At 42.4% G+C, this 19822-nt stretch overlaps 1 protein-coding gene across 6 annotated transcripts in view; it reads right to left on the reverse strand.

Moving 5' to 3' along the window:
• Positions 1-19822, reverse strand: part of DPP6 (dipeptidyl peptidase like 6) — a 578081-nt gene that overhangs the window by 142917 nt on the left and 415342 nt on the right. For all 6 annotated transcript variants that reach the window (XM_019742500.3, XM_019742502.3, XM_074315064.2 and 3 more), the window contains exon 4: positions 5334-5428. In XM_019742500.3, the coding sequence (XP_019598059.1) occupies positions 5334-5428 (95 nt within the window). The remainder of the gene's footprint in view (positions 1-5333; positions 5429-19822) is intronic.

The raw sequence follows: 19822 nt of genomic DNA on the forward strand, positions 1-19822 counted from the left end.
CAAATTTTGGTTCCTGGAATAAGGGGGTTTGAAACACCAAGGTCGGTCTGGTTAGAAGTCAGCACACGTGGCCACTGTGGGGACCGACCAGCTGCCACCTGCTCCACCGGCCACGTTTTGCCGTCTGTGAGAACACGAGGCCTTTCTGCTGCCAGATCTTCCTATCTTTTCAAGGGAAGCCAGAAATCTGGATTGGAATTTGTCAAAAAACCAATGTGTGGGCTAAACAAACAGTCCAGTGGGCACTGTGGGTGTCAGCGTTTGCCCTCTGGACTACACACAGAAACATAGCTTTTCCGCCAAGGTTTGACATGTGTGCCAAGCGCTCTCAGCCTCGGATGGGAGAGCTTGCTGGACACGCCACCCGCTCCGGCCTTAGATGCTGAGCCGGTTGTAGGCCTGGTGGCAGCGGCGTGTCAGCCCAGGAATGCAAATGGGACAGAGCCCACGGCCGTTTCCCACCTGGTGGGCAGCAGATGGGAGGACACCTGGGCTCTGGGGAGGCCAGACGGGGCGGGGAGGCCAGGAAGGCGGGCTGCTTCCCCCTCCAAACGTGAGAACGTGAGCACGTGAAGCACTGGATGGAAATTAAATGACGTAGAATGAAGTGAACAGTAAAAGGCCCACACACTGGACGGAGTATAGTAAACAAACAGGTGGTCGCAAGCATTCATCTCAGCCCAGCCCTGGACTTGCTCTGCAGCATTCTCTCCTTGATTCTGGAATGGGTCTAATAATACTTGTAATTATGTCCATCTCTGTGAGGAGGCAGAATTCATTAATTTTCAGAGACAGATAAAAATTCAAGTTCCTCAGTCTAATGATTATATAAAATCAAAGGAAGTCATAAACTAGAGAAACAAGACTTTACTTAAATGCTAATTTAGTATTTTAAATACATAATTAAAACAAGTAGATGAGTAATTAAAACAAATACAGACATAAAAAGTGAGAAAAACTGACATATGCATAACAAAAGGATGTCTTTTTTTTTTTTTCAGTTCACTTGTTTTCCCTTCAAAGTATTTCCAGCAATTGTCTTACATATTCATCATTGGAGGAAGTCTAATCTCTTAGAAACACGAGGTTGAATTTTTAAAAATGTGATTACAGTTATTGACTAAATGGCATTGAAACAGCCATTATGGAAATCACCAAACTAGAAAATAACATACAAAATTTTACCACCCACCAAGATGAACTATTTTCATAGTTCAATGTTCACTGTCAACTTTTTCAATACACATAGACGCTATTTACAGTTAATTAAAGTGTACAGATAATACTGCATTCTGTGTTAATTTAATATAACATCATAACTGTTTAATATTACTATATAGCTTTCATAACTAGTATTTTAATAGCTACATCATATGTCATCTATTTTTATTTACTTATCTTATTTCGCTAGCTTTAGGTTTTTTAAAAAAACTTTTTAGATTATTTACTTATGAAAAAGTCCCTACAGTGAGTCAAAATGAGTAAATATTTTTACTAATCTTGAATGTCTTGCTAAGTTGCTATCCAAACACCTGGGCCAACTTAAGTGACGCAATGAATGACTGTATCAGTCTTACCACTTCCTGTCACCACTGGTATTACCAATAAAAGGGGCACATAAAGTATCAATATCACAGGTCAATACTGTGGATATTCTGAACGGGTCTGTTAGGTCAACAGCCCTAAATGTGAATGTCCGGCCGAAGTTTTGCTTGTGGGCCTTCTTGGTTTCCTCCTCTGAGCAAAGAAGGGTTTGACTGATGTCATCTTCAGAGGCTATTCCACTGTTAGACTTCAAATGTCTAATTCTCAAGCGAAAGCCAAACACTTCATCCTTGTGAGAATTTTGTTTTGGAAGAATTGGAGAAATGATGCTAAGTTCCTAAAAGAATTACAGTCCCTGTGAAATCGAATTGAGGTTAGCAGAATGTAGTAAGTCCATTTTAAATGTACTTCTACTGGAAGAGAGAGAGATAGATGATATATATCTAAGAGAGAGAGAGAGAGAGAGAGAGAGAGAGAGAGAGAGAGAGAGAGAGAGAGAGACAGGGGGAGAGAGAATGAGAAGGAGGAAGGGAGGAAGGAGACAGGCAGAGAGTCCCGCAGAAGAGTGATGCTCGACAGAGGAAGGGAGGGAAGGAGTCAGTATTCTCCTCAGTGGAGAAAAGATTCATGAGACCTTTCAGGAACCAGACAGCTATTGTTCAAACATCCAAAGACCCAATTTGAGCATGAGATGTATTAATTGTTTCATTTTACAGGGGAAAAAAATGGGACACATAATATAACAAAGACCTCTCATAATTTGTTAATTTGTGGACAAGAGAGTCTTCCAGGAGCATAAAAATAAAACGCCTTGTTTGACATTTAAATCATGTTAAAAATGAGAGTAACGTATAATGTCCCGGAATGCTTGGGATATCAAACAAACACTATCATTCAAGCAAAAGTTAGGTTGTTTTCTTCTTTGCTCTTTATTTGCAGAAATCTGAGAGTGCCCCTTGCTGTAATGACCACCTTGGAAGGAAGGCCCCGCCTGGCTCTGGAAGCCCAGCCCCCCCCAACTCCTACAGGGGAGGGGCCCCAATCCAGGCCGTGGGGACTCCGCCATCTGCTGCACTGACCGGGCCACCTGTGTGGTCCTGCTAGAAGCCCCTGAGCTGCTCCAGCTCTGGCCCCGCCTACCACTCTGGAACCACAGGTGACTTATGCCCACATGGCAGCAGGCTGCGAGTGCTCACACAGACCTTACAAGGGTCCTGAGAGGTAGGCAGGTGGGGTTCACAGCCCACACACAACCGCTAGGTCCTGTCCCTACTGAGCAGGGCGCAGCTCACACTTGGGGGGGCAGGCCCCCAGATCACACCCTCGCGCTGAGCGCCCATCCAGTGATCTTAAAAGTTTTCCTGCTGGACTGGCCTAGTGTTTGCATTCACTGGCATCCCTTCCATTGATCCAGTCCAGGAAAGAGCCGGTCTTGAAAGCCCAGGAGCCAAGAGGAAGCTGAAGGCAAGGGGCTTGGATCCCCTCACGTGACCTTGTGTGGGAAATGGCTTTCGTAGCGGCCAGGGAAAGAGACTGAGGTTAGAGGTCAAGGTCGTAGGGAAAATTCTAAAATTCTGCTGGTCACCCCATTGATGGCTTTGTTCCCCTGCCCCTGGTTTCGGGGTGTTTTACTGGCCCACTGCAGCGGGCCTCACGTGTACACACAGCTCTTTTCCCGAGACTGCCTTTCAATAATCTGAAAGCTTTTGGACTTCAAATCAGAAGAGGCCACCTGGGGCGTCATCAGAGCGGTAAGAGGACAGAACGCTATGCTGAAGAGCCAGTGCTGTCACCCTCCCCGGGGGCAGGGGGCCCTTCATGACACCATGGTTCTTTCTCATGAAGAAGAGAGGAGACAGACATTCCATGGCGGGGTCCCGCAGAAGAGGCACGCTCGAGGCTGGTGGGAGGAATTGCCAGAAGTTTACAGGACAGCGTGGCCCGGCAGAACTTCGGTCCAGAGCTCTGATGCTCTAGAGGAGGATACAGGCACCTAAAAGACGCTTCCTCTTTGTCCACCTTCTGAGGTCTGTTTATGGGGGCACATAAATGCAGCTTTGAGACTAGAATATATGCAACGTGATTGTGAATAGTATTGACCAGACTGTACACATTGGGTGCTTAATAAATGTCTGCACTGTGAGTGAATACATCACGTTTTAAGAACAAGGCTGCCGGTTTGCAAGACGAGGTCCTGCTTTCTGCTGTGCCTGACGCGGTTTGTGAAGTGGCCTTATTACTTGGCGAGCACAACTTCAGTTGGAATATACGATCTGTCACAGCTATTGATCAGAGAAAGCGAAGGCAGCCCCTGGTCGCGTATTTCCTGGCTAAGTGCAGCTGTATGCACAGCGCCCTGCATCCACTAAACTGTCATCCTCCCGGGAAACACTGATAACGTCCCGACATTAAAAGGCACTTACCCTCAGCCACAGTCTGATCATTTTCTCCTCTCGATTAATATTAGAAAACCATTTGTGCAACTTCAGTATTTTTAAGTGGGTTGAATCTGATTTTCGTCGAGGAGTAATTCTACCAAGGATGATTTTTTTTTTAACTGCAAAAATGCAGGCACTTTCATTGTGTCTGGGTCTTACTTTGCAGACTACAATTTAATGCTATGAAGCTATTGTTCTGGAAACTACGCCATAATGCCATCTTGCTAGGCCTACCTGCCCCCAGCAAACAGTCTCTCTAGAGGGCAGGGTTCATTCGATCCTAAACCTCACCCAATTTTTATTTAAAAGAAAAAGGCATTGCCACACCAAAAAGGAACGCAAGGTATTTAAACAGCGAGTGAAATGTGCTTGAGGAGGGAAAGGAAGGTGGAGCAGCGTTTGTACACGTCCGGGGATGGGCTGGCAGGCACAAACATGGAGCCATCCTGCCTGGGACCCGCCCGACCCTCACCCCGTCCCCGGGAAGCTCATTCACTCACTCTGGGCTCCTCACCTGTAAAACCAGGAGCCACCCTAATCCCCAGATTATAGAGTTCTGGGATTCCTAAGTTTCTGACTCGCCCCAGAGGTGTGTCGCGAGCGTTCTGATTCGGAATCTGCCTTCAGTGTACCGGACAGGGACAGCACGTGGCCACCGCCCTGACCGGGAGAGGTGCTCCTTCTAGAAGCCGGCATGAATACATCATATGTACTAAAAAGTTACCTCTCTTTAAATTGATTTTGGCCACGGAACTTCAGTCGATGTGTTTAGTAAACACTTTAATTGTACACAAACCCCAAATCTTAATGCCATTTGAATCTTTGGGAAAAAACAGGTTATCCCAGATGGAAGAGCAGTGACATCCCTAAGGACCCAGTGTCCACTTTCAAACAAAAACGTCACTTACTGTCATCAGAGTAAGTACAGTTAGTGCCCAGGTTAATATTCCCTGTGCCTGGAGATGAGTTATTTTTTTTTGTTGTTTCAGGTGTGCAAAGAATGCACTAGAGACCGAGCAAGTCCTCCAGACCGTTTCCCACGCATTACCGGAATTGTCCTGAAACCGGGTAAAGCCTTGCGACTTGAGCTTTCAATTACTTATGATCTGCACCATTTGCTTCCCGCACCTGTACAGAAATTTCCCGAACACTGAAAGACACCGGGCTTTCATCTTATTAACTTAGTGTGGTTTCTGTTTCATATTATCTGTCATTGCTCAGCCTGTAGTGTTACAAGTTCATTGCCTCTGCTTGGCTCTACGGAGAGTTGAAACCCAAAGTCATTTTCTGCTTTATTGACTTAGTGGAATGAACACTGAAATTATCCCGGTCATTAAAGAGAGTACTTACAATTTTTTTGCCTTCTATTAACACCGTGGAAGTATTTGTTTCAACATTCCGCAGTATCACACTTCCTTTCTGTTCTCTGTAGATGAATTCTTTATCTACAAGAGAGGAAATAAAAAGAGAAGCATGAAACGTGAAGGGGCTCAGAAGTCTTTGAAGGACATTTATGCAAAATGAAGGGACCACTTCTGAAAAAAACATGCCCTGCATTTCATCAAAGGGTCCTTTAAATGTGGTGAAATAGATTCAGCTCCTTTAACCTCTTGGGAAGCTTCTCTCGGAATCTTATCTCCTGTTCTACACACTGACATATAAAGCACAAGGACATACACTCACTATGTCTTTAGAATATTCTAGACCTTTCTTCAGTAGCACACACAGAGTGGATACTGGGAGCAGACTAAGAACCTGCTCCCATAAGGGTTAGAAGAGAAGGGGACGAATGTCTTATATCTGAAATTTCGGGGCAAAATCTATCTGTCTGTCTGTCTGTCTATCTATCTATCTATCTATCTATCTATCTATCTATCTATCTATCTACATCCGTATCTTGCAAAATTCTTTTCATTTTGTTCACAGACTCCCTTTGCCATTCCTGGAGGAACTGGCAGTTTTGCTGTCACAAATATATTTGAATCCTCAGTGACACTGGTCCTTTGTATAATCGACCGAGATTTCGAATATCCCCTTAGAAAACTAATCAACCACTTACACTGACTAGTATGTCAGTAGAGGGATGTAGGTGCGTGCGTGCGTGCGTGCGTGCATGTGTGTACACGCTGCGATAGAAAGCGTAAACTTTCTGAAGACAGCATTGTTGGAGGAGAGGCAGGGCACACGATGGGAAGAAGAAAAAATACCATCTTCCTGGGCAAACGTGGTAACACTGACGCAGTCTGATGGGAAAGGCATTTCACACTACAACAAAGAACACTGTGCAGCCTGATTCACTCAAATGCTATTATCATTTCTATTCTTTCTTTTTTATGCGTTTCTTCTAGTTGCCTTGGCTTTACTTTTCTTTTTCTAGTTTGTTCAGGTGGAAGCTTAGCTCTTTGGTTTCACTTTCCATCTTTTCGAACAAGAAATATTAAAGCTAAAAATATCCCTCTGTGGATGATGTTAGCTACATCTCACAAATTTTGATAGGCTGAATTACATTATTATTCAGTTCAAAGTCTTTCTAATTTCCCCTGTAATGTCTGTTTGGCTGGATGAATATTTAGAAATATGTTGTTTAATTTCCAAGTACGTAAAGTTATTCTGGCCCTCTCATTTTTATTGATTATTTTTTATTAGTTTCAGGTGTACAAACAATGTAACAGACATTTACCCCCCTCACAATCTACATCCCTCCCCCACTCTATTACCCCCCTGACATCGTATGTAGCTGTTACAATTCCATTGACTCTCTTCCCTACGCTGTGCTCCACATCCTGTGACTATATCTATATATTAAATTATAGTTGACATTCAATATTATTCAGCTTCAGCTTCAGGTGTACAGCTTTGTAATTTAAATTCACTGGATCAAAGAATACCCTTTACATGATTTCAGCCTTTTATAACTCATTCAGACATTTTTGTGGCCCACGATATGGTCTGTTCTGGTAAAAGTACCATATGCAAGTTTAATGGAATTATTGAGATGGCTGGGTTGGGTCCATCTTTTTGGGGGTGTTGTTTTCTACTTGTTCCCTCTGCTTCTTGTTTCCCCGCTTTCATTTTGTTGTTGAATATTTTTAGAGTTTTAATTTCCCTATTTGTAGCTGTATTTCTTTGCATTTTTTTAGTAGTTGCCCTAGGGATGATAATAGATACTCTTACCTTTTCACAGTCTACAAAGAGTTAATAATGTACTGCTTGTCATTAAATATGGAACCCTGTCAGTTTTCAGGTCCCTGTCCAGTCACACGCGATCGTAATTATGTGTATTACGTCAACATACTTTATATATTCTACAAGACAATGCTATAATTATTACTTATGACAGTATAGGGTTTATAAAGAGATTAAAAAGAAAAAATCAAAAAGAAAAAATGTTTTTTGCATTTACCCACTATTAACCATTTCGGATGCTTTTTATTCTTTATCAAGGACATGAGTTTCCATCGGATACCATTTTCCCAGTTGGTGAAGAACTTTCTTTAGGATTTCTGGTTGCATGGATCTATTAGCAACCAATTCTTTCACCTTGGTTTTATCTGAAAATGTCTTCAATTAACCTTCATTCTTGAAGGACACGTTCTCTTAACAGAGATTTCTAGGTTGACGGTTTTAGTTTTTCCTTTAGGCATTTTGAAATTTTTTTCTACTCTCTTCTGGTCATCATGGTTTCTGATGAGAAGTCAGCTATTAATTAAATTGTTATTTCCTTGCCTGTTATTCCCATGCATTTTTCTTTTGCTGCTTTCAAGGTTTATTTGTTGTCTTTGGTTTCCAACAGTTTGGCTACGAAGACTTTATACTGGGATTCTCTGTGTTTATTTTATTTGATGCTTCCTGGCATCTTGTAGTTGCCGATTTATGTTTCCATCAAATCTTTAGCTATTAATTTGCCAAATGTATTTTCTACTTCTCTATTCATCCCCCCTCCTGGGGGTCCAAGTGCACCTTCGTTAAATTAACCATGTTGGTTGTGTTATTAAATTGCCTCTTTCATAGCTAATTGTTTTTATCTGCTTGACTTTCCCATCAAGTAAGAACCTGATGTTGAAATTCTGAAATCAAAGACAAATCAAGAATGTAATGTTAAAATCCATCATGATGGATTGATTAATTCTCTCCTGTAGATCCCCTAAATTTTGTTTTACATATTTTGATCATTTTACTAGATAAATGCAAGTTCAGAATTTTCAATATTTTCCTGGTGATTTGCAATTTGTATTATTTAACTACATTTTGCTGTTTAAAAACTGATTTCTGGTTTGTAGACTAGGTAAGATACAGCTTGTATTTCTCATGTGACAATTCCAGGGGATAATAATATACGTAGTACATACAATGTGCTTAGTTACAGCGACGCCTGGCTCAAGGTCAGCTGTCGGGACATGTCGGTTGCTCCCGTTATCACAGAGGAAGAGGTGGAGTCATCTCTGTCTCCTTTTTGTCTCTCATCTTCAATACCCCACCCCTCGCCTCCTGAAGCCTTCAGGAACCATCTCCTACTGCTCACTCCCAGTGCCCCGTCCTGACCTTCCCCATGGACTCCAAGGGGACTCTCTCCCTTAGCTCCATTCTCTATGCAAACAAGCCCACACTTCTTTTTAAAAAACTTTTTTGTTTTTTCTTTTTCTGGCTCCTTTGGCAGAGATTACTTTGGCCAAACTCCTTCGTCTGACACTCAAGTTCCTTTGTGTTCCCCTGGGTCAGTGTTCCCTTTTAATTTGCTGTCCCCTCCCCCTCCATTAAGCATCCTGAACACTGCTGTGTATTTTACAACTCCAGCGAGGTCTCTCCCTTGTGACGTTCCCGTGCCCCACCAGGCAGAATGAAGCCCTCTCTGCTCGTGCCCCACACTCTATGCACCTGTTTCACGCTCATCGCAGCATCACAGCACATTAGCTATCTGTCTGTGAACACTCTGCTTCCCCCACTAGAGTGCCTGCCTATCAAGGGAAGAGGCCACCCCTTGCTGATTTTCTATCTCTAACGTCATGACTGATATGGAATGAGGTGCTAAAAGTAATGCCGGATGCATTTAATGAACTAATACTATCACTAGTCTGAGTCACCAATGACCCAATGTCCACGGGGAACACAAAGCAGAGCCATGGTGGGAGGGGGGCTGCCCCGGGCTGAGGGGGGCCCATCAAAGGTGAAGTGAGAGGACGCAGGGCTGGAGGTGGTGGTTTTCTCAAATCACAGCTTCAGTGCCTCTTCATGAACCTGTGGCAGCTACTTTGTCCCCATCACTGACACGCAATAAGGTGTGAAGAGGGGAGTGCCAAGGTCATTTGAAGGCTGTGAGGATGGGGGGATAAAACGGAAGTCGGGCTCAGTGGGATTCTAGGAAATACAGAGTCTGAGGGGCTTAAGGAAAGATTCCCTAAAGAAAATCTTGCCTAGCACCACCCACTGCTAGTTATTTTTCATATGCCAAATATGCAGTACTCTGCATTTAAAATATGTCATTCATTTAATTGTTCTGTGTGCTTTAGTAGTCCTTCAAAACTGAAAATACTAGAAAAATACAAATAAGTTGCATGGTAGCTAGCACAAGAAAAATGTTTACTTTTCATTTTATTTTGTTTCTGTAAACTGTGATATAAAAATATATAGCAAGGTGACAAATTATTTTTTTTACTCTTCCCGAAATAAGATAAAATTGCAGTCATTTACCCTGAGTGTCATATATCAGCTGAATCTATGTGGGACTTATTTTTGCTCGACAATAATGCATTTTTTAGAAAGCTTTCAAAGGTCTCACCCATGATGACAATTTTAAAAATGCGGTGGCATTTTATGGTACTATAGATTTCTTAACAATTGAGATAATTTAGCTGTGGTTGGTTTTGAAGAGTTTATTAGTCCTTGATTATATAAATTATCCCAAAGAATCTTTGCATATGAATAGATTTTAATATTTGAAACAAACAATGCACATAATAAATGGAGTAAATTTGATTTTTCTCATGATTATCTCCTTTTAATTTTAAATTACTGCTAATAGAAACAATGTCCCATTATTGCTTCTTTTCTTTTCTTCTCAGATATAATTCACTTGTATTCACGTATGTCCTGACAACACCCAGCATGCACTACAGTTCCTAAAACCGTCAACATCCATAGATGGTCATAAGATATGAAACCTGATTTGTAATCCCTACCATCCACACTGCAGTCTAGAAATACCATTTTGTACCAAAGGAAGTCAGGGTTCCTTCTGTAAATGGCTGATTCCAGGTCTGGGACCAGAACTATATCAGATACCAAGGAAGGTGGTGCCAAGGTCTGTTAGGGCCACGTCAAAATGACTCAGAAACCGAGTTGCAGAGGCTCCCACTGACCAAGATGGGACATTTAGAGCGTCAACAAGAATAACGGGGGCGGGGGGTGGGGGGTGGGAGATGAGGGTAAGGGGGATCGAATACATGGTGATGGAAGGAGAACTGACTCTGGGTGATGAACACACAATGGGATTTATAGATGATGTAATACAGAATTGTACACCTGAAATCTATGTAATTTTACTAACAATTGTCACCCCAATAAATTTAATTAAAAAAAAGAAAAAAAAAAAAGAATAACTGCCATGGATTAAAGCTCATTAACTATGTATAAATTCATGAACTTAAAACGATACTCACATTTTAAGTTCATGAATTTATGAAGGAACAACTAATTAAATTGGTCATCATTGGAGGATGCTTGTAAGTCAACATATTACTTAAAAATTGGTAAAGAAAAAGGAAAGCATCAATTCCCCTTCTTTCCTGCGCAAACTGTATCACTGGGGGGAAGTTTCATCTTAGAGAACCAGTCAGGGCGTGAAAGGGTTGATGGAGTTAGCACGTCCCCTTCCAGCAGCGCCTGGTGAGTCAAACATCCATCACCAAGGGCTGCGACCCTACACGATGAGAGAGAGTTGGCATTAACGCCTCCTCAAGGAGGAAAGTGATTTGGTTCTAACCCCACGGCAGCGTTTCCTCAGCCAGGTTACCTTATCTCTCAGCCTCTTATTTCAATATGAAAATGCCTTATTTTTCTGAAAGGGTAACTGTGCTCATTCACTGATATCAGCCATAAAGAGACATTTTGAAAGAGAAAAAGAAGGAAGAAGTTGCATAAACAGGTATAAGATGCTGCCTCCACCAGTAGCGCTCAGGTCTCTGAAGAGGAGAAATGGTTTCGTCTTTCTGCCTCACTTTCATCTACTATTTTATTTGTAAGGGAAGGAATGTTACGAATCACATTCTCAGAGAACTTTGGGTGGGATCTGTGAAAAAGCTTGCCTCTGCACGACTCTCATCCTTCTGAGTTAAAAGCAAACAAAATAACTCAAAAAGCAGCAGGCAGTCTGGTATACAGAATGAAGACAGTCATTTGATGAAACAATGCTGTCTGTTCCCTGGGGTGGGAAATCAGAGCAACGACGATTGGAGGGTCTTTCCTCACCCAGGGTAGAAGGCAGGCGCCCCTTGGAGGACTCATCACCCCTCAGACCTGTCAAGCCTCTGAGCGCGGGGTTAAGGCATGGACACTAGGTAGTTAGAGCTGTTGCTTTCAGAGCGGATTTGGTGCGTGTAAGAAACGGGACGACAGAGGCATATCTGTGCCGTGGTGTGTGGCTGCCTGGTCTGCCCGCGTGGGAAGAGCCTGAAGCCTCGTTCGGTGGCACAGCCCACCGCAGTGCCCCCACCTGCCCAGACCCCTCGTCCAGGTGAGTACCTGGCAGTCTGCCCGAAGCATCATTCGCCTACATCCGCTTCTGTCTCAGGACTGGCTCTGACCAGAGAGCTCTGGCTCTGACCTGTGGAGACTTTGCTGGGATTATTAGAGCGAGGCCAGTCAATTCAGAAAAAGGCTTTCTTCCCCTACCTTCAACTCCAGGGAATTACAAAGTCAATTTCCTCCCTTAAACAATATCTTTCTGCCTTATTTATTCTACAGAACAGAATGACATCAACCAGATCAACATTAGTAACTCTCCTGTGGGTGTGTGCGCACACTCACACACACACACACACGTAAACACACACACCACTGGAATATTAATCAGCCTTGAAAAGGAAGGAAATTCTGACACCTGCTACAACATGGATGAACTCTGAGGACGTTATACCAAGTGGAAGAAGCCAGTCACAAAAGGACAAATACTGTGTGATTCCACTTATGTGAGAATCTAAAGTGGTCAAATTCATAGAGACAGGAAGTAGAGGGTGGGGGCCAGGGCCTGGAAAGGGGGGGGTGGGGAGTGCGTGTTTAACGGACACAGTTTCATTTTGGGAAGAGAAAATTCTGGAGATGGACGGTGGGTATGGTTATGTAACAATGTGACTATACTGAATGCCTCGAAACTGTACACGTAAAAAGGTTAAAGTGGTAAATTTTGTATTACAGATATTTTACAGCAATTGAAGAAAAAGTTCCTGGGACAGAGAAATGGGTTTGACGTAGAGTACGGCCAAAACAGCGGGTCTCACCAAGTGCATCGCTGTTATTCAACCTCTTCTTTTCTTGCTTTCCTCCAGACCCAAATGTACGGCTTTGGAAATCATGGGTTCTTCACACAATTCAGCATGAAAAGAACTACTTCTGCTAATTTAAGAAAGATCCTACAGATCTATTAAGATCCATCGTATGGCCTGTGGCCTCACAAATTGCCACTAAAGTACGTGTCCTCGTGTGTCATGTAACGACGGGCATCTCAACAGCTACAACTGGTTCTGTCCTCCCAAAACGTATCAGCTAACAGATGAGACTGTGCAGCCCACAGTCTGCAAACCACAGGGTATTTGTACCGCATGACGTCATCGATGCTTGACAAGGACCTGTCACTGCCAAGGGAGGTGACCTCAGCCGCCCACTGCTGGGATCTCCGTGTAACGTCAGGTTTCATTTGTACGACACAGTGGCCGGGCGCTGAGGTTCCACTCAGCTTCCTGCCCTCATCTCCACCCGCTTCTCCGGGGGGGGGGGGGGGACACGTTACTGCCACAAAAGGAAGGACCTCACTGCAGTGTAAACGGGGAGGAAATGGTTATTTTTAGCTTATAATTCTCTCTTCTTCACCCATGAGGAAGGCACTTGAACAGTCAGAGCTTTAGCGATGTGGCGTTACGCCTGGAAGCTACCAAGTGTGAAGGAAAAATGACTAATAGAATTACCAGTGCTTCTATCACGAAAAATAATACAACCTCCCCTGAAGCACCTTATGCGACATTCCATATCAAAGTACAAGGGGCGCTGGGGCTTGCCAGGAACAGAGAACAAAAAATGTCATTTCTGTGATGGGATTATCTGAAAGCCAAAATAGACTTCATAATGCCGTTACAAAGACTCTCTCAGATTTAAAAGCTTTTTCCATTAACTGGGCAAAGTAAAACACAATTATGCTTAAAAGTGTACACAGTTTAGAAGAAAAATGTATGATGTGTATATATTGAGTGCAGTGACTTTAGGAAAAAAAACACCCAGCTTTCTGGCAAAGACCTCAATGACTTTTAACTTTTATCATTAGTCACGGGACCAATTTTGTGGGTGGATTCCAGTCTCATGGAGAATCACGGACATGGTCACGTGACAGTTTATGGCGCGCGTCAGTCTAGCACAAACCTACAGGACTGCATTGTGTTAATAATTCAAACGTCTTAACAAATTCTATTTGCATCATGTACGTCACGCGGACAATTATATTACCAAGTAATGTTTGACCCAATCAATCTCACTTGGAAATGTAAAAGCTATTAAAACAACACTATAGCAGGATGCTAAGAGGTTCGCTACAAAAAGTTAGGGAAATGGAGCATTTGTATGGCCTACAATTCAGTGACACCAGGGTACACTTTACAAGATACACTGTGTATTTACGAATCTGTTCTAGAATTTTGCCTATTTTTACCCTTTTTGACGATGAGTGTGATACTTTTCTTTCCCCCCAGACTTTGATCTCCTTTCTCATGGGCCGTACATCCTTCTAGACTATTTACAATGGTTTTGTAATTTCCTCGACAAGGTGGGTACTGTCAGTTAGGAAGCACATATCTGACTTCTGAACCAAACGTCAGTGACGCAAACCAGGCTCCTTTACACCTGCCCTGACTTCTCAAACACATGCTCCAGGCTTTTCATTCCGCCTCCAGCGCCAGGAAGAGGTGCGTCCAAACTCCTTTCGGACCTGACTGTATTATCAAGTGCTGAGGCAGAGACAAGGGTTCAGGTATAACAAGATCGGCCTCAGTGCCTGAGATTGGGGTAGAGGGACTTCATGAAGGGGATGGTCCCCACAGATGCCCACGCTGGGAAGCGAGAGTCAGGCTAAGTGCTGAGCAGGGAGGGAGCAGAGATGAGCGGGCACCTGTGCCCATGAGCAGCAGCTCACACAGGTGACCTGCCCTCTGCACACAAAGGTGAGAACTAACCAGACAGCAGCTCAAAGCTCCTGTGTAAGATTTGTAATCTGAGGCTCTTTCAATTGAACGGAATGGGGAAGGGCAGTAATTGCTACCTTCTCCAAGATTTTAAGAACTGTCAAGAAAGAGTCACATGGATTCTGAGTTGCTTCAAAAGGAATAATTAGGCCTAAAGATAGAGACTCTTAGGGATACATTTTTGATTAATATTATAAAGAACTACCTGACAATCAGGGCAGGCTTTCAGAGTCACTGCGCTGCCCTGCGTGGGACGTTCAGACACAGCCTGGGGGAGCACAGCCAGGGATCGTGGACAGATTTCGCCACTGGATGGTGGCTGACGACATGCCATCAACCCCTCCCCGCCCTGCTTCTGCCTGCTGTCCCCACACACGGATGGACCAGTGTCCACAGCAGCCCTACTACAGAACACACAAAGGGCCCTGCGAAGACACATTCCAGAATTCCTTCACGGTCTCATTTCATCATGTCTACCGAGTCTCTGACGACTGGCACGTCTCTGGATGTCACAAATTCCCTTTGACTTTAAATGTACTATGTTTTTTTGGAACCTCTTAATTTTGTTATACTTTCTGAATATTCTCCAGTTGCACCAAGCTCATTTATTAAAACTTCCTTGTCATTTCATAAGTACCAAGGGCCTTTAATCACTCAACCTAAAGTGCTTTTCATTATGAAGGGCATACAGTTGGTATTTAATACACTGAACGGTCATCAAAGAAAAAAGTGCCGTAGGAGATTAGCTAATACATTTTGTTCACTTGAAAGCCAATTTCTGTATCTGCTGGAGACTCTGGCAAACCCCAAATGCCCCAGGCCTAGAAAAGCACGGTATAATACTTCTGGCTGCCAGGGGGACTTTCTAGGGAAATTGTCCCCATCTTTGTTAATCAATTACTAGTAGGAAGGGAAGATGTGTGAGTACACATTAATTATGCTCCTAGCTGAAAGAGCAGCAGGAAACGGCGATAATGCTCCTCCACGACCACACCAACCAGCTCCTAGGAAGGGGAGCGCTATGCTTCTTCCATCCTAAATACACGTCTTCATTTCAACAGAGAAAAGAAAACCGTTTTTCTCTTTTAGGCATTGTGGGGGAGCAGCTGTTATATGCTTTTAGCATTCTATACAGAAAAGAATAAAAGAAAAATGGCCTTTAAAGTGGTTATTTGGAGGAATTTAGCTAAATACCGAGTATCACACTAATCTGATACAGTGAATAAGAAAACAAGACAGCATGCATCTAACTATTCAAAAGATATTCTCTCTCAAAGCATCAGCCATTTCAGCACTACAGGGTAAATGTGCCAATGCAACTCCCTTTCAGGTAATTGTATTGTTATGTGTCATGAAACACTAAAAATGTCAGAAATATGGGTTTCAATCTACTCAAACCTCAGCCCCACAGACACCTTGCTCCTAGTAGCACAGAAAAGGGCAAGCATCTTGATCTTCCCTGAGAATTCTTGAAAGTGCCGATGGGGAACAAGCACCTGTTTGAGTGTCATCCAATATCACATCTGTCAGAGTTGAGAAACAGGTCATTTCGAACACAAAGGAAAGATCTACATGCAAAATGCTATGGAAGGAGGAGGCGCCATTCCTAACTTAGCAGCGTAAGGACCTCTGATAATCTGCTCCTTCATGCAAGTAATGAGATTGCAAAAATTATCGAAATCAATTTTTCCCAAACTTTGGCAATTAAACAATGGCTTCCAACAATCAGAGATGCATTTAGTGTAATAATAAAAATAAAAAGCCATATTCCCATAGCCTTCTCCCCAGCTCCATGGTAGCTTGGAAAACCAACAGCTTCACAATCATGGCAGCCATTAAAGTCATCAGTGTAGAAGCTACTGGAAGGGGGAGGGACAGTTTTATAGATCTCCCAAAGCCCCAATTCTTAGAGGACTGTCATCATTTCACCTGCTTGGCAGTTTCCTGAAAACTGCACTCACACGGCTTGTCTTTATTGGATCTGACTCAGAGCTTGCTCACTGCAAAAGCCCTTTCCCTGGGGCATTTGTCAAAAACAATCTGTGACAACTGTTTAAAATAGCAGCTGCTCGAGGTGATGGTAACAGTTGGAGTAAATGAAAAGTTGACCAGGAAACTAAAAGCAAAAGCTGGGGAACAAGATGTCCATGAGGGCTTTGAAAAACTCCAAATATTGCTGGGAATCTAGAAGGCACATTGGCGGGGCTATATGAATGCCCAGGAATTTGTGAGACTGCTCTCATCACTCACCTCTGGCTGACCTTGAGACTCTGAGTAAGCAGGAAAGGAAGGTTATAGCAGGGTTGTAAACTAATATACACACAGAGTGTTGGCAGAAGCTGGGAGACTTCCTAGTTCAAGGAATATAAGGAAAATTCTGTCCAACCATCACAGGACCACTAAGCTAATGCAGCAGACACTTTAGTGGCCACATATGAAAAGAATGCAGACTTTACTGAATTCCTTCAGGGAATCCATTGAACACATCAACAGCAATAGCAGTAATGAACAGCACAGGACCTGGGGAGTGGGTTACCTAGCTTCCAGAGCTGTCATACTATATTATTTAAAATACCAGTATTTAACAAAAACCATGACACACACAAAGAAACAGAGCAGCATGGCTTCCACACAGGAAAAGTTGTGGTTAAGTAAAACTATTCCTGTGGAGGTTCAGGCATTAGACATATTAGGAAAAAAGCCTTTAAGTGAGCTATTATAAATATGCTCAAAGAGCTAAAAAAAACACCATGTCTGAAGAATTAAAAAGAATGAGAACTACATCTCACCCAATAGAAAAGAGCAATAAAGAGATGGAAATTATTTGAAATGAACCAAATACAAATCCTGGAGTTAAAAGTACAATATCGGAAATGAAATATTCAAGAGGGGTGCAAAAATAAAATTTGATTTGGCAGAAGAAAGGAGCGATGAACTCAATCACCTAGTTTGAGGAAAAGAAAGAAAAAAGCATGAAGAAAAATTAACAGACTTTCAGAGACCCATGTGACATCAAGTGTATCAACATATACATAACAGGGGTCTAAAAGGAGTCGTGAGAGAGAAAAGGGCACAAATAACATTTAAAGAAATAATGGCAAAAAATACTAGAGAAGTGAACCCTTTTCAGCTCATTCTATGAGGCTAGTATTAACATTGATACAAAAAACAAAGACATCACAAGAAAACTATAGACCGATATTACTTATGAATGAATATAAATGCAAAAATCCTCAACAAAATATTAGCAAACCAAATCCAGAAACCTAAACAGAATTATATACCATGACAAAGTGGAACGTATCTCAAAAATATAAGGTTAATTCAACATACTGTTTCCCTAAAATAAGACCAGGTGTTATATTAATTTTTGCTCCAAAAGACGCATTAGGGTTTATGTTCAGGAGATGTCCTGAAAAATCATGCTAGGGCTTATTTTTCAGGTAGGTCTTATTTTTTGGGAAACATGGTGGGAACTCAAGCAATGCAATGACATATTGGTCCTTTTAAAATTTTTTAAATTAGTTTCAGGTGTACAAAACAATAATAGTTAGATATTTACACCCCTCACAAAGTGATAACCCTCCTCCCCCAATCTACTACCCCTCTGACATCTATACAGCTGTTACAATTCCACTGACTCTGTTCTTTATGCTGTACTCCACCTCCTGTGCGCGCATATATATATATATACACACACACACATTATAGTCGACATTCATTAATATTCAGCTTCAGGTGTACAGTGCAGTGATCAGGCATCTACATCATCCCTGAGGTGGTCTCCCTAATAGACAAGTGTCCATCGGATACCCTACCAAATCTTTACAACATCACTGATTATATTCCCCAAACTGTTTTTCGTAACCCCGTGGCAATCTTGTGGTTACCGATTATGCTTTCTAATCCCCTCACCTTCCCCCTTATCCCATCCTTCTCCCATCTAGCAACCCTCAGTGTTTTCTCTATATCTCTGAGACGGTTTCTGATTAGTTTGTTCATTTATTCTATTCTTTAGATTCCACATATAAGTGAGATCACAGCGCTATACACAATAGCCAAGAAATGGAAACAACCAAAATGCCCATCGCTAGCCGAATGGATTAAGAAACTGTGGTACATTTATACAATGGAGTATTACGCAGCCATAATAAAGTATTGGTCCTTTTGTGTCTGGCTTATTTCACTTAGTGCAGTGTTTTCAGGATCCATCCACATTGTAGTGAAACTAGCATTTCATTCCTTTTTAAGGGCTGAATAATTCCATTATGTGCATACCGCATCTTGTTTATCTGTTTTCGATGGATGAATACTTTAGCTGTTTCTGCATTTTGATGATTATGAATAATGCCGTGTGTGTACAAATATACAGAGGGCGCCAAAAAATGTATACACATTTTAAGACAGGAAAAAACCGTATTAAAATTGTAATACTCGATATATACTGACAACAAAAGTTGAATACAAGTCATGTGTATACATTTTTTGGCACCCCTGATATATATATATATATATATATATATCATATCATAGCTAAAATGTTCCATGTAGAGACATCAATATAAACTTATATCTAGCTTACTAAGATACAGATGGAAAGAGATGGATAGATGTGCACACACACAGATTAGTGTTCACACAAATATGCCCTCACTCTATCAGCTGTGAAGACAGCCTTCTAGAAGCAAGGATGGCCTGGAACCAGTGAGTATAGATTTGGTTTCTCATATCATTATTCAGTAGAAGAAACCAGGGCTCCTTGGAGAAATGGTTAATTCTAGGGCTGGGGCAGGGAAAATATCAGATAAGCCTATAGCAGCTTGTATTAGAAAGAAACAAAAAGGGAGAAGGAAGGAAGGAAGGAAGAAGAAAGAACAAAAGAGAAAGAAAGAAAAGAAAGAGGAAGGAGAAAGAAAGGGAAAAAGATGGGAAGGGCGGGAGGGAGGGAGGGAGGAGAGAGGGTGAGAAAATCCCGCAATGATTCAGACATGTCTAATGGTACAGAAGAGCTGAGAGAGTGCCCGATGGACCAAGCTGGACCATTTGAGGAAAAAAAGAGTAGCATTGGATTACAACACAATGTTTAAAATAAATATCCATGAGTTGATATTAAATAATGACAATAAATAAATAAATGGTGGAGAATAGACAAATCTCCAATGCCTAAGAATTCTCAATAATTCATACAGACACTGTGCTCGCAAGAAGGTAGAAATGCCCTTCCACTCCTGAGGGTGGGCTGTGCACAATGGCTCCGTGCACACAGGACAGTGTGGGAAGAGGGGAAAAGAGAAACTCTATGTAGAGACACCTGACAGACGTGACCTCAGCCAGGTGGCCACTGGTGACACCGAGAGCCATATGTCATGTGACAGCATGTACCCTATCATGACGCGAGGA

Source organism: Rhinolophus sinicus, chromosome 8 (genome assembly GCF_057876585.1).
Source record: "Rhinolophus sinicus isolate RSI-liver-muscle chromosome 8, RSI-T2T, whole genome shotgun sequence".
Classification (NCBI taxonomy): Eukaryota; Metazoa; Chordata; class Mammalia; order Chiroptera; family Rhinolophidae; genus Rhinolophus; species Rhinolophus sinicus.